General features: G+C 38.2%; 1 protein-coding gene across 1 annotated transcript in view; it reads right to left on the reverse strand.

Moving 5' to 3' along the window:
- The window catches only part of AXDND1 (axonemal dynein light chain domain containing 1), a 109028-nt gene that overhangs the window by 37440 nt on the left and 57744 nt on the right, over positions 1-13844 (reverse strand). Inside the window, exons 17-18 of the mRNA XM_074390165.1 lie at positions 12961-13159; positions 7178-7271 (exon numbers count right to left, since the gene is read on the reverse strand). Of these exons, the coding sequence (XP_074246266.1) occupies positions 7178-7271; positions 12961-13159 (293 nt within the window). The remainder of the gene's footprint in view (positions 1-7177; positions 7272-12960; positions 13160-13844) is intronic.

Genomic DNA, 13844 nt, shown 5'->3' on the forward strand with positions numbered 1-13844 from the left:
TCACATCACCAGCCAGAGCGACCCTATTTTCTTTTGCTCACTATACAACATTAAACTACTCTCTTCTTTTTATTGATATTTGTGTAAATTTTTTTGAGACAGGGTCTCACTCAGTTGCCCAGGCTGGAGTGCGGAGGCATAATCACAGCTCACTGCAACCTTGACCTCCCCAGGCTCAGGTGATCCTCCCACCTTAACCTCCTGAGTAGCTGGGACTACAGGCACGTGCCACCGTGCCTGGCTAATTTTTGTATTTTTTGTAAAGATGAGATTGTGCCATGTTGCCCAGGCCAATCTTGAACTGCTGGGAAGCAATCTGCCCACCTCAGTTTCCCAAAGGGCTAGGATTACAGGCGTGAACCACACGCCCAGCCACTAATCTCTTCCTTACCCTGGCCACGGATAATAACTTGTTAAAGCTACAGTTCTCAAATTGTACATCAAGGCATCCCAGGGCTCCACAGCAAAACTCACAGGGGCGCCACAGGATTTAAAATTGAGGGAAAGAACTGATACGTAACACTGCCAGACACAGCATAAACCGAACACAGTTCACAGTTTTCAACTGTAGATGCACTGTATTAATTTTGATGACATCATTCTTTTTTGATACTAGTTCGATCAGTGGTTGTGATAAAAAAAAAAACAAAAAAAAAAAAAAAAAAAAAAAAACAAGTACTGTGTGAAAATTAACATGGAACAGGAAATGAAGATGGTAATGTCCAATCTGATTCCAAGGTCAGAGAAGCTATACAATGCCAACAAGTACACGCCTTACATTGGTAAGTGATACTGATTAAATGAGAATAAAATATCTTTTTCCTTCAATCTATGTGCAGTACTTTTCCAAATAGTTACTAAATTGCTAGGACATGATTTAGTAAGCAGTTTGAACCTACCTACTCATAAATTTAACTGTATTTCTTTTGGCTTAGGAGTATGAAAATATTGGAACACAAAGGGCACTGTGAATACAGAAAGTTTGAAAACCTCTGCGTTACAGTGTTTGCTGAGGCTGGGTCCCAGAAACAAAATGCAGAAAACCTATATGCAAAATTCAGACACACCATACTTGTCAAATACCCTTACTCCTTTTCTCTGTTTGGTTAGTTCTGGAGTATTTCTCTAGGCTTAAACATGATCTAGTCTGAGAAGACTTTCCAGTTTCCACCGGCTCTAATTTACTACCTTTCCCCTGTTACTACAATACTTTGTACTTATCTCTGCTATAATCATTTGCCCATCTATCTCCCCAATTAAACTATCTTTAAGACATGAGCCATCAACTTATCCCTGCATATCACACACAGTACTTAGCAGGGAGTAAGTGCTTAATAAATGTTTCTTGAATGAATGGATAAAAATAAAATGTTGTACCCTATCCAATACTAAAACCCAAGCTTCCTGCTTCTTGATTGCAATGGAAAGGTTGTTAATGACCTAAAGCAACGTTGATTAATGTATTTGATACCTGAATTTATGTATCAGGAAAAGGGGCAATCTTCTGTTGGTGAGAATATAAATTAGTTCAACCATTGTGGAAAGCAATTTGTCAATTTCTCGAAGAACTTAGAACTACCATTCTACCCAGAAATCCCGTTATTGGCTACATACACAAAGGAATATAACTCATTCTACCATATAGACACATGCACTCATATGTTCATCACAGCATTATTCACAGTTGCATCTATTAAGATGATCATGTAGTTTTGGTTTTTAGTTCTGCTTATGTGGTGAATTATATTTATTGATTTGCATATGGTAAACCAACCTTGCATCCAAGGGATACAGTCTATTTGGTTGTGGTGGATTAGTTTTTTTATGTGCTGCTGGATTTTGTTTGCTAGCATTTTGTTGAGTAGTTTTACATCTGTGATCATCAAAAATACAGGTCTGAAATTTTCTTTTTTCATTGTGTCTCTGCCAGGTTTTGGTATTAGAACAAAGCGTGTCTCATAAATTGAGTTTGGGAAAAGTCTCTCCTCAAATTTTTAGAATAGCTTCAGTAGGAATGGTAACCAGCTCTTGCTTCTACGTCTGGTAGAATTTGGCTGTGAATCCATCCGGTCCTTGTCCTCTTCTGGTTGGCAGGCTTTTTATTACTGATTTAATTTTGGAACTCATTACTGGTATGGTCAGGGATTCAATCTCTTCCTGGTTCCATATTGGATGTTGTATATGTCTGGGAATTTATCCATTTCTTCTAGGTGTTCTAGAGGTATTTATAATAGTCTCTAAGAGTTTTTTGTATTTCTGTGAAGTCAGTGGTAATGTCCCCTTTGTCATTTCTGATCATGTTTATTTGGATGTTCTTTTTTCTTTACAGTCTAAGTAGTGACTGTCTTATTCTTTCAAAAAACTAGCTCTTAGATTGATCACTTGCATGGTTTTTCACATCTCATTTCCTTCAGTTCCACTTGGATTTTGGTTATTTCTTGTCTTCTGCTAGCTTTGGGGTTGCTTTGCTTTTGTTCCTCTAGTTCCTCTATTTGTGATGTAAGTTTGTTAATTTAAGGTCTTTCTAACTTTTTGATGTGGGCAGTTAGTGCTATAAACTTCCTTCTTATCACTGCTTTGGCTGTGTCCCAGAGATTGTGGTATGTAGTAACTCTTTTCTCATTAGTTTCAAATAACTTCTTGATTTCTGCCTTAATTTCATTATTTACCCCAAAGTCATTCAGGAGCAGGTTGCGTAATTTCCATGTAATAGTGTGGTTTTGAGCAATTTTCTTAGCACTGATTTCCATTTTTATTGCACTGTGGTCCAATAGCGTGGCTGGTGTGATTTTGGGTGTTTTTTAATTTGCTAAGGGTCATTTTATGCTAAATTTTGCAGTTGATTTTAGAGTGTGTGCCATGTGCAGATGAGAAGAATGTATATTCTGTTGTTTTGGGGTGGAAAGTTCTATAGATGTCTATTAGGTCAATTTGGTCAAGTGTTGAGTTCAGGTCCTGAATATCTTTGCTAGTTTTCTGCCTTGATGATCTGTCCAACATCATCAGTGGGATGTTAAAAGTCACCCTCTGTTATTGTGTGGTTATGTAAGTCTCTCTGCAGGTCTCTAGGAACTTACTTTAGAAATCAGAGTGTTCCTATGTTGGGTGTGTATATATTTAGGATAGTTAGGTCTTTTTGTTGAACTGAGCCCTTTACCACTATGTAATGCCCTTGTCTTTTTTTAATCTTCGTTGGATTACAGTTTATTTTGTGTGAAATTAGAAGAGCGACTCTTTCTTTTTTCAGTTTTCCATTCACTTGGTTGATTTTTCTCCATCCTTTTACTTGGAGACTTTGGGTGTCACCGCATGTGAGATGGGTCTCTTGAAGATAGCAAACTGTTAGGTTTTGGTTCTTTATCCAACTTGCCACTCTGTGCCTCATACCTCGGGCATTTAGCCCATGTACATTCAAAGTTAGTATTGATATGTGTCGATTTGACCCTGTCATCATGTTGTTAGCCGGCTACTATGCAGATTGGTTTATATGGTTGCTTTATAGTAGTCCAAACACCTAAGTGTGTATTTGTTGTGGCTGGTAGTGGCCTTTCTTTTCCATATTTAGCACTCTCTTCAGGACCTCTTATAAGATATATACATCTGGTGGCAACAAATTCCCTTAGCATTTGCTTGTCTGAAAAGGATTTTATTTCTCCTTTGCTTATGAAGCTCAGTTTGGCTAGATGTGAAATTCTTGTTTGAAATTTCTTTTCTAAGAATGCTGAATACAGGCTCACAATTTCTTCTGGCTTGTAGGATTTCTGCTGACATGCCTGCTGTTAGCCTTATGGAGTTCACTTTGTAGGTGACCTGTCCCTTGTCTCTACCTGCCTTTCACATTGTTTCTTTCATTTCAACCTTGGAGAATCTGATGACTATACGTCTTGTGGATAGTCTTCTTGTGTAGTATCTTTCAGGGGCTCTGCAGTTCCTGAATTTGAATGTTGGCCCCTTTAGTGAGGCAGCAAAAATTTGCATTGACAATATCCTGAAATATGTTTTCCAAATTGCTTCGTTTCTCTCTCTTTCAGGAATGCCAATGAGTTGTAGATTTGATCTCTTTACATTCCATATTTCTCAGATGTTTTGTTACTTCATCTTTATTGTTGTATTTATGTCTATTTCAGACAGCCAGTCTTCAAACTCTGATATTTTTTCCTCAGCTTTGTTGATTCTGCTGTTAATACTTGCAATTGCATTATGAAATTCTCGTAGCATGTTTTCATTTACATCAGATTAGCTTGGTTCTTTCTTAAATGGCCATTTCATCTATCAACTCCTGTATCATTTTATTGGAATCCTTAGATTCCTTGGATTGGGTTTTAACTTTCTCCTGTATGTTGATGATCTTTGTTCTCATGCATATCCTGAATTCTGTTTCTGTCATTTCTGTCTGGTTAAGAAACACTGCTGGTGAACAGTGTGGTTGTTTGGAGGTAAGAAGACACTCTGGCTTCATGAGTTGCTAGAGTTCTTGTGCTGGCTCTTTCTAGTCTTTGTGAGCCGATGTTCCTTCAGTCTTTGAAGTTGCTGTCCTTTGAATGCATTTTCTTTTTTCTTTTCTCCTTTCTGACATCCTTGGAGGTTTGATTATGGTACAAGGTGGGTTCAGTCAACTTGCTTCATTTCTGGAAGATTTTAGGGGGCCAATGCTCAGCTTAGGTCTCCTGGACTGCATGCTCTAACTCTGGAGTCTGGCATCAGGTCCCCAGATTTGTTATCTGGCCCCTCAACATTAGGAACCTGCTGTATTGAAAGAGCAAAGATGTTCCCAGACCACTGGTCTTAACATTCCAATGGGTGATGCCAGCCAAAGCAATTCATTGGATGGTGACAGCAGGATTCGTGCCTGTTTGCACATGCCAGGAGCGGCAGCAGTGCAGCAGCGTACATGCTCATCAGCTGTGGTGGGGCACTGATGAGGGCCGGGGTGTGGACAACTGCAGTAGTGGTAGTGGCAGCATGTTGCAGGGAGTAGCCTGCCAATGTTCCTGTGCATGTTCACGCTGGTGGTAGCATCAGTGTGGTGACAGCAGCATGGCGGTAGAGTGCTGGCAAGCGCAGGACTGGTAACCTCTGTGCACATATTCACACAGGCAGCAGTGGCCACACAAGGTGGGAGGCAGGTGCACTGACATCCATGTGTAGTTTCGGGCCAGCAACAGTGTTGGTACAGTGGCAGGGCACTGGCAGGCACGAGGTTAGCAGTCTCTGTACCCATGAACGCTCCAGTGGTAATGGCAGTGCAGGGCTTGCATACCTCTGCATTGGCTGTGAGGTGGGGAGTGTGATGTACTCACACTGGCTGCAATGGCATGGTAGGGTGCATGTGCACATGTGAGCTGGTGGGGAAGCAGGAGCAAGGTCGGAATATATGCACACACACTAGCAAAGCAATGTAGGGGTGGTGAGGGGTGAGTACACACTGGCAAATGGCACGGGGAGGCTGTGATGGATAGAGTACACGAGCAGGCTGGTGCTCATTACTGGGAGCTGCTCTGCTGGAGCTCTCCAATGGTCAGGCATGGTCTGACAGTACAAGAACTATGATGCAGGCCCCTGGGAGGCACCTCAGCTGGGCATTCAAGGCTGCACTGCAAACAAGTATGGTCAGGCTGGAGCCCTGGGAGAAGCCTCAAGACAGAGGGGTGCTCAGGTGAAACTGGCCCTTTCTCATGGCAAGATCACCCTGCACTGTTCAGGTTTGATGGTTCCCCTAAAGCTAATGTCTCCTATAGGAGTAAAGCAGGCCTTGGGGGAGAGGTGTCCCTGACTATGCTCCACTACAGATGCTCCTGCACCAAACCCTCCAGGCTCCATGCTGGCTGGAGTACTACACCTACCACCTCTCTTTTTTTTTTTTTTTTTTTTTTTTTTTTTTTTTTTGAGACAGAGTTTTGCTATTGTTGCCCAGGCTAGAGTGCAATGGCGCAATCTCAGCTCACTGCAACATCTGCCTCCCTGGTTCAAGCAATTCTCCTGCCTCAACCTCTGGAGTACGTGGGATTACAGGCATGTGCCACCATGCCTGGATAATTTGTATTTTAAGTAGAGAGAGGGTTTCACCATGTTGGTCAGACTGGTCTTGAACTTCTGATGTCAGATGATCTGCCTGCCTCAGCCTCTGAAAGTGCTGGGATTACAGATATGAGCCACCATGCCCAGCCCCCTACTGCCTCTCTAAGTAGCTCTCTCTGTCAGCTCAAGTGACTGTGGGGGTCCTGCTGTCTGAATTCCAGATGATTATGACCCCAGAAGGTCACTCCTCACCTGCTCAACTCACTTTTCCCCCAGGAGTCACTGGGTGCCAGGAAGGAGTCCCAGCGGGTGGTTTCCCTGTGCAGGGCTTCCAGCTTCCTCCTGCTTTAGCCCAGAATCTGTATCTTCCCTCTGTCCACTCTCAATGCCTTCCCTCTAAAGATATGCTTGAAGCGTACCAGTCTTTCTGATGTTCTAGTCCCTCAGTGGCAGATGTTTCTCCTGGCTGAATTTAGTCAACCATCTTGTCTCCTATATCCAACTTTTCTGTTTTTAAATATTAATAAGAGTTAATACGTATATATAGGATATACATAATTCCTCAAGAAGTTTACAATCCTGCAAATTTTCTACACAGATTAATTATGATAATGCAGTGCTAAAACAGAGGTATATAAAGGTACTTTCTAACTAATCCTATCCTATAAAAATTAAATTCTAGAAAATAACAGATTGAATATATGATTCCATGGAGATAAATCCCTGTTGATAAATCAAGCATTTTGTCAAAGAAGAATTAAATGAAGCAGCACCATCAATACCGACAGTACTGGAAGATTCTTCCTAAATTCATTCAACAAACATTTACTGAGTCCCACCATGTGACAAGCACTCTGCTACCATTCTTAATCACTTTGGTTTTCAGAGGAATTTCTCCCAAGCCTAGGGATTGCCTGAATCCATACTTCCATCTTTAACATATTTGCTCCTTGACTCCTCAATTCCAAAACTCCATTCCAGAGGCAGGAACATTCTGCTTTTAAAAATCCATTGAGAATCATTTGAGAAATTATTCTAGAAGCTTCCATTTTGTCCTCTCCACCTCCTGCCTCATTTAAATTGAGAGAGCTTGTTTTTCCTTGAAGAAATTTGCCAGCTGAGGTAAAATATAACCTCAAAAATCCTTACAAGTACATACGTGGCGCTGAAGTTCAATGTTACCGTTGTTAATCTCATTGCCTATCTTCAAAAGCCATTGTTGAATCATGTTAAATATATATGCTTGGAGTACCCTGAAGGAAAAATCAAGTAAAATAAAAGTGACTGGCTGATTTAAAGGATAAATGTAACTATCAGCTATGAGAAAGAGTTTTATTTGGCTGGGCATTGCAAACTTAGATGTTGACAACTGCTTGAGAACTCAAGGAAGGAGAATCAAAGCCCTGAACAATCTGATATGATAGCTTACGTACTGACAAAGCATTCCTAACCCCCATGTAGGTAGCAAGACGCACTTTGGACAAAGCAGATCTTATGTTAAATATTAGCCCTCTATTGTAAAAACTTATATCCTCTACATTTACTTCTAGGCAGTACTATGTGAGAAGAATGAATTTTAAAATCCTCTCAGTGAATGACTTCCAGCATGATAGTGTGAGCAGCAAGCCTGCCGTTCCTACTGCCCCCAACCCCAGTGAAACTGGTAAAAATTATTCTTTTAAATATACCACTTAAAGCCCCTGAAAATGGTGCTATGAAGAAGATCCAGAAACATCTATTCAAGAAAATCTTTTTTTTTTTTTTTTTTTTTTTTTTTTTGAGACAGAGTGTCGCTCTTGTTACCCAGGCTGGAGTGCAATGGCACGATCTCGGCTCACCGCAACCTCCGCCTCCTGGGTTCAGGCAATTCTCCTGCCTCAGCCTCCTGAGTAGCTGGGACTACAGGCACGCGCCACCATGCCCAGCTAATTTTTTGTATTTTTAGTAGAGACGGGGTTTCACCACGTTGACCAGGATGGTCTCGATCTCTCGACCTCGTGATCCACCCGCCTCGGCCTCCCAAAGTGCTGGGATTACAGGCTTGAGCCACCGCGCCCGGCTATTCAAGAAAATCTATGAAGATTCAGTAAGAAAGGCAATAATCTATGGTATTTGAACCATGAATTCTCCTTCTTTTTCTTAGCTCAATGAGGCAGCAACTATTTAGGAATGCTGTAGCCAAGCACACAGAGCTCCCTAACCCTCTAGTTCCCAGCCAAATGGCTCTCTTCCCAGAAGCAACAGGTCATCATGGATTTTCATACTGCCTCCAGCTAACTGTTGTTGAGTCTAAGTACTGGGTAAATGCAGGTAACAAGCAGGGGTTGTCTTCTTCCACTCAGACCCTATTTATACAATAATGACTCTACCCTATGCATAACATGCCAGAATCATGGGTCCCTGATTGTCTGTGCTTATAAGGCAGTGGTTCCACTCCACAAGAGGCAATCCAAGAGGACCTCAGACTGCTACTTTCCTGTGGTGGCATGTTCCTGTAATCCCAGTTACTTGGGAGGCTGAGGCAGGAGAATTACTTGAACCTGGGAGGCAGAGGTTACAGTGAGCTGAAATAGTGCCATTGCACTCCAGCCTGGGCCACAACAGCAACCTCTGTCTCAAAACAAACAAACAAACAAAAAGCCCCAATTCTTTCTTTTTCAAATTGCCCAATCTTGGGTATGTCTTTATCAGCAATGTGAAAATGAACTAACACAGTACCCATGATAAACATGTTCACAGAAATGATGAAAACCATGATTAAATAAGAAAGGTATTATAACAATGTTGCAGTAAATAGAGGATATAAATTAAAAATATAAATTGGAAAAAAAGAATAATTAAAAATTTTAGAGTATAAAAAGAACAATAACTGAAAAAAAATTTTTTTTAAGTCACTACTTGGGCTCAATAGTAAATCTGAACTGGAAGAAGAGAGAATAATTGAACTTGAAGATAAATCTATGTTATTCAAGCCAAAGAATAAAGAGGAAAAAGAATGAAAAGACATGAAGACAGCTTCGAAGAAATATGGGACACCTTACACATAAAGGGAATATTGGAAGTAGAGAAAAGAAAATAAATAACCACAATAAAGCTGGTGTGGCTGTACTGATAGCAGATAAAACAGATTTTAAAATTAAAATGCTAAAAATAAGGAAGGATATTTTTATTATTATAAAAGGATCACTCCATCAAAAAGACATAACAATTATAAACAAATGTGCACCTAATAACAAAGTACTAAAATATATGAAGCAAACACTGGGAGAAAGGAAGGGGAAAACAGACAATTTAAGAATAATCATTGGAGACTTCAATATCCCACTATGAATAATGGTTAGAACCATTACACGGATGATAAATAAGGAAATGGAAGACTTTAACAATACTATAAACCAACTAGACCAGACATCTCTAGAACACTTTCTCCAATAACAATGAAATATACACTCTTCTCAAGTGTATATGGAAAATTCTTCAGAATAGACAAGATACTAGGCCATAAAACAAACCTCAATAATTTTAATGCAAGAATCATATAAAATGTATACTTGCACCACAATGGAATGAAATTACAAATCAGCAACTGGGAAAAATGGGAAACTCAAAAATACGTGTACATTAAGTAACATATTCCTCAATAACAAGTGTGTCAATGAATAAATCACAAGAGAAATTATAAAAATACTTTGAGATTAAAGAAAATAAAGACACAACATATCAAGCAGCCCTTAAAAGGAAATTTATAGCTGTAAAATCTATGTTTAAAAAGAAGGAAGATCTCAAATCAATAACCTAATAGCTCACCTTAAGACTATGGAAAAGGCAGAGTAAACTAAATGTAAAGAAAATGAAATGAAGAAAATACTAATGACTACAGTGTAAATTAATACAATAGAGAATAGAAAAACACTAAAGGAAATCAATGAAATCAAAAGATGGCTATTTGAAAAGATCAACATTAACAAACATTTAGCTAAGTTAACCAGGAGAAATAGAGAAGGCTCAAAATATTAGAATTGAAAACGAGAGAGGGGATGCTAGTACTGATCTTCTTTCAGAAATAAAAAGGATTATAAGGGAATACAATGAGCAATTTTGCCAACAAATTAGATAACTTAGATGAAATTATCAAATTTCTAGAAAGACACACACAGAAAAACTGACTCAATAAGAAACAGACAGTATAAGTAGACTTTTAACAAGTGAAGAGATTGAATCAGTTCTCAAAAACCTACCCAGAGATGGCTTCACCACTGAATCCTCCGAAACACCCAAAAAAATCAATCCCACCAATTCTTCAAAAAATCTTCTGAAAGATAAAAGTGGACAGGATACTTTTCAACTCATTTCACAGAGCCAGTATTTCACCGATACACCACCATGCGAAGACATCACAAGAAAAGAAAATAGACCAACGTCTCTTATGTATACCAATACAAAGACTAGCAAACAGAATCCTGAACTGATCAAAAGTATTTTACACAACTGCCAAGTGGGATTTGTCCTAGGCAAGCAAAGTTTTTTTAATATCCAAAAAATAATGAATGTAATACATAATATGAACATGAAAAAAAATCACATAATCATCTCACTAGATGCAGAAAAAGCATTTGTCAAAATCCAACAACTTCTTATGTAAATGCATGCAACAAACTAGAAATAGAAGAAAACTTCCTAAATCCAATAAAAAAACATCTAGGAAAAACCCAATAGTGAAAGACTGGATGCATTTTTCCTAAGAATAAGAACAACATATTCCATTCAACATAGTATTGAGGTTCTAGCCAAAGCAATTAGTCAAGAGAAGGAAATCAAAGGCATCTAGGTTTAAAAGAAACTACTTCTATTTATAGGTATAATCTTTTGTATAGAAAATACTAAGAAATCCTTTAAAAATTATTGCAACTAATAAATGAATTCACCAAGGTTTTGGGATGTAAGATCAATATTTTTAAATCAATTGAATTCCTATAAACATGCAATAAACAATCTGAAAAAAAGTTTTAAAAATCCTATTTGCAATAACATTAAACAAGTACTTAGGAGTAAATATAACAAAAGGAGTGTATAACTTCTACTCAAAAGAGTATAAGAAAGAAATGAAAGAAGATCCAAATAACTGGAAAAAACATCCCATGTTCACATAGGAGATTTAACATGTTTAAGATAGCAATATTCCCATTCTGACGTATAGGTTCAACAAATTCTTTCTCAGAATCCCAGTTAAAGTCTTTGTAAAAACTGACAAGCTTATTCTAAAATTCATATGGAATTGCAAGGTACCCAAAAAAGCCAAAATAATTATGTAAAAGAAGAGTCAAGTAGAAAGACTCACATTTCCCATTGTCAAAACATTCTACAAAGCAAGAATAAGCAAGACAGTGTGTAACTGGTACAAGGGTGAACATATAGATCAATGTGATAGAACTAATCATTCAGAAATAAATTCGTGACTGATTTTCATCAAAGGTGTCAATCCATTAAATGGAGAATGAACACTCTTCAACAAATGGTGCTAGTACAACTGGATATCCACAAGCAAAAGAATGAAATTGGACCCTTACCTCATACCATATACAAAAATTAACTAAAATGGATCAGAGACCTTAATGTAAGAGAGCAAATGCTACAAAACTTTTAGAAGAAAACGTAGGGCTAAATCTTCATGACCTTGGACTTGGCAAAGGATTTTTAGCTATGACACCAGCACAAGCACCAACAAGAGCAAAGAAAAAATTTCCCTCAAAGAAAATATACAAATAGCCAATAAGCACGTGAAACAATTCTTCACATTATTTGTCTCTAGGAAAATGTGAATCAAAACCACAATAAAATATCACTTCACTGCCACTATTATAGCTAGAATCAAAAGTCAGAAAATAAGTATTGGCAAATATGTGGAGAAATCAGAACCTTCATGCACTGTTGATGTGAATGTAAAATTGTATACATTTTCCAAAAACACCTTGGAAGACAGTCTGGCAGTTCCTCAAATTATTAAAAATAGAATTGCCATATGATCCAGCAATTCTACTCTTTAGGTAATATTTACCCAAGAGAAGGCCGGGCGCGGTGGCTCAAGCCTGTAATCCCAGCACTTTGGGAGGCCGAGGCGGGTGGATCACGAGGTCAAGAGATCGAGACCATCCTGGTCAACATGGTGAAACCCCGTCTCTACTAAAAATACTAAAAATTAGCTGGGCATGGTGGCGTGTGCCTGTAATCCCAGCTACTCAGGAGGCTGAGGCAGGAGAATTGCCTGAACCCAGGAGGCGGAGGTTGCGGTGAGCCGAGATCGTGCCATTGCACTCCAGCCTGGGCAACAAGAGCGAAACTCCATCTCAAAAAAAAAAAAAAATATTTACCCAAGAGAAACAAAAACAAATGTCTATCCACAAAAAGCATGCACACGAATGTTTATTGCAACATTACTCATTAATGGCAAAACATGGAAACAGTCCAGATGTCCATCAATGGACAAATGAATGAATAAAATGTGGTATATTAATACAAAGAATATGATTCAGTCATAAAAATGAAATACTGAAAATATGCCACAACATGGATAAACCTTGAAAGTATTATGCTAAGTGAAAGAAGTTATCCATAAAGACCACACAGTATAATGATTCCTTTCAAATAAAATGTCCAGACCAGTACAATCAACAAAGACAAAGTAGATTTGTGGTTACTCAGGGATGTGGATAGGATGGTGGGAGAGGATGGAGGATTGCAGAATGATACCTAAAATGCATAAGGCTTCTTCCTGAGGTGATGAAATGTTCTAAAATTGACTGTGGTGGTTACCTATACCTATAAATATATTGAACACCACAGAATTGCAAACTTTGAAAAAGTGAATTACATGATATATGAATTACATTGCAATAAAGCTTTAGGAAAGTTCTCTCAAAACAAAAGAAAGCTATGGGAACTTACAAACCAGAATCCTTGTCTATGTGCTGTGGAACAATACCAGCAGTGCTTAACAATATATCCAACTGTGATTTCATTTCATTAATTTTTTCATCTATTTCCTGCCATTCTTCAAGAGGTGTATCAGGAAACTCCAGGTTTTCCAATTTGAAAGAACAGAAGTCAAGAGAACTAATCAAATTTGGAAGAATTTTGGAGATACCTAGAAAAGTAAGAAAAGCCTTAACTTTTAGAAGTATTTGTAACACTGCTATTTTAATACCAAATTATAAAATCCCACTGAGCAAGGGTATATCTTTTAAAAAGCTTTTGTTATCCTACAGCTTGACTAGCAGAGAACACTTCAAAGAGCAGTTCATAAATAAATGTTTAATGAATAAGCACTGTGTAATTGGTGCTTTTATGACTATTAAACTATTTTTTTCAACCACAGTTTATATCCTAAATTGCTTATCTTTTCAGCTCAGAATCAAATGCATTAAACCCAGAAACTATCAACTACAGTTTTCCGTAAAAGACCTTAATCCACTAAGTCATTCTTTTAAGAGGACAATGATAATAATCAACTTCGTGATTATGGGATAGTGAATAACAAATGAAAATAGATTATCATAGTTCTTGAGACATTTTTTAGGTTATTGATCAGGTTTTCATGAAGTTTGTAGTTTTTGGTCTGAACAAAACTTGCGTGTGGATCCTAATGTGGATCCAGTGGACTGATTCACTCTAGGAACATGGAAAAATGCCATCTCTGTCTTATCCATTTGCAAATTATGAAATGAAAACACTGCCATCTCAAAGTTATATAAAGATAAGTAATTTAAAAGAAAACTGTTTTTCTTGTCCTTGATAAAAATATTTCACTGCCATCATCAGTAAATTTTGAT

Source organism: Saimiri boliviensis, chromosome 19, assembly GCF_048565385.1.
Source record: "Saimiri boliviensis isolate mSaiBol1 chromosome 19, mSaiBol1.pri, whole genome shotgun sequence".
NCBI lineage: Eukaryota > Metazoa > Chordata > Mammalia > Primates > Cebidae > Saimiri > Saimiri boliviensis.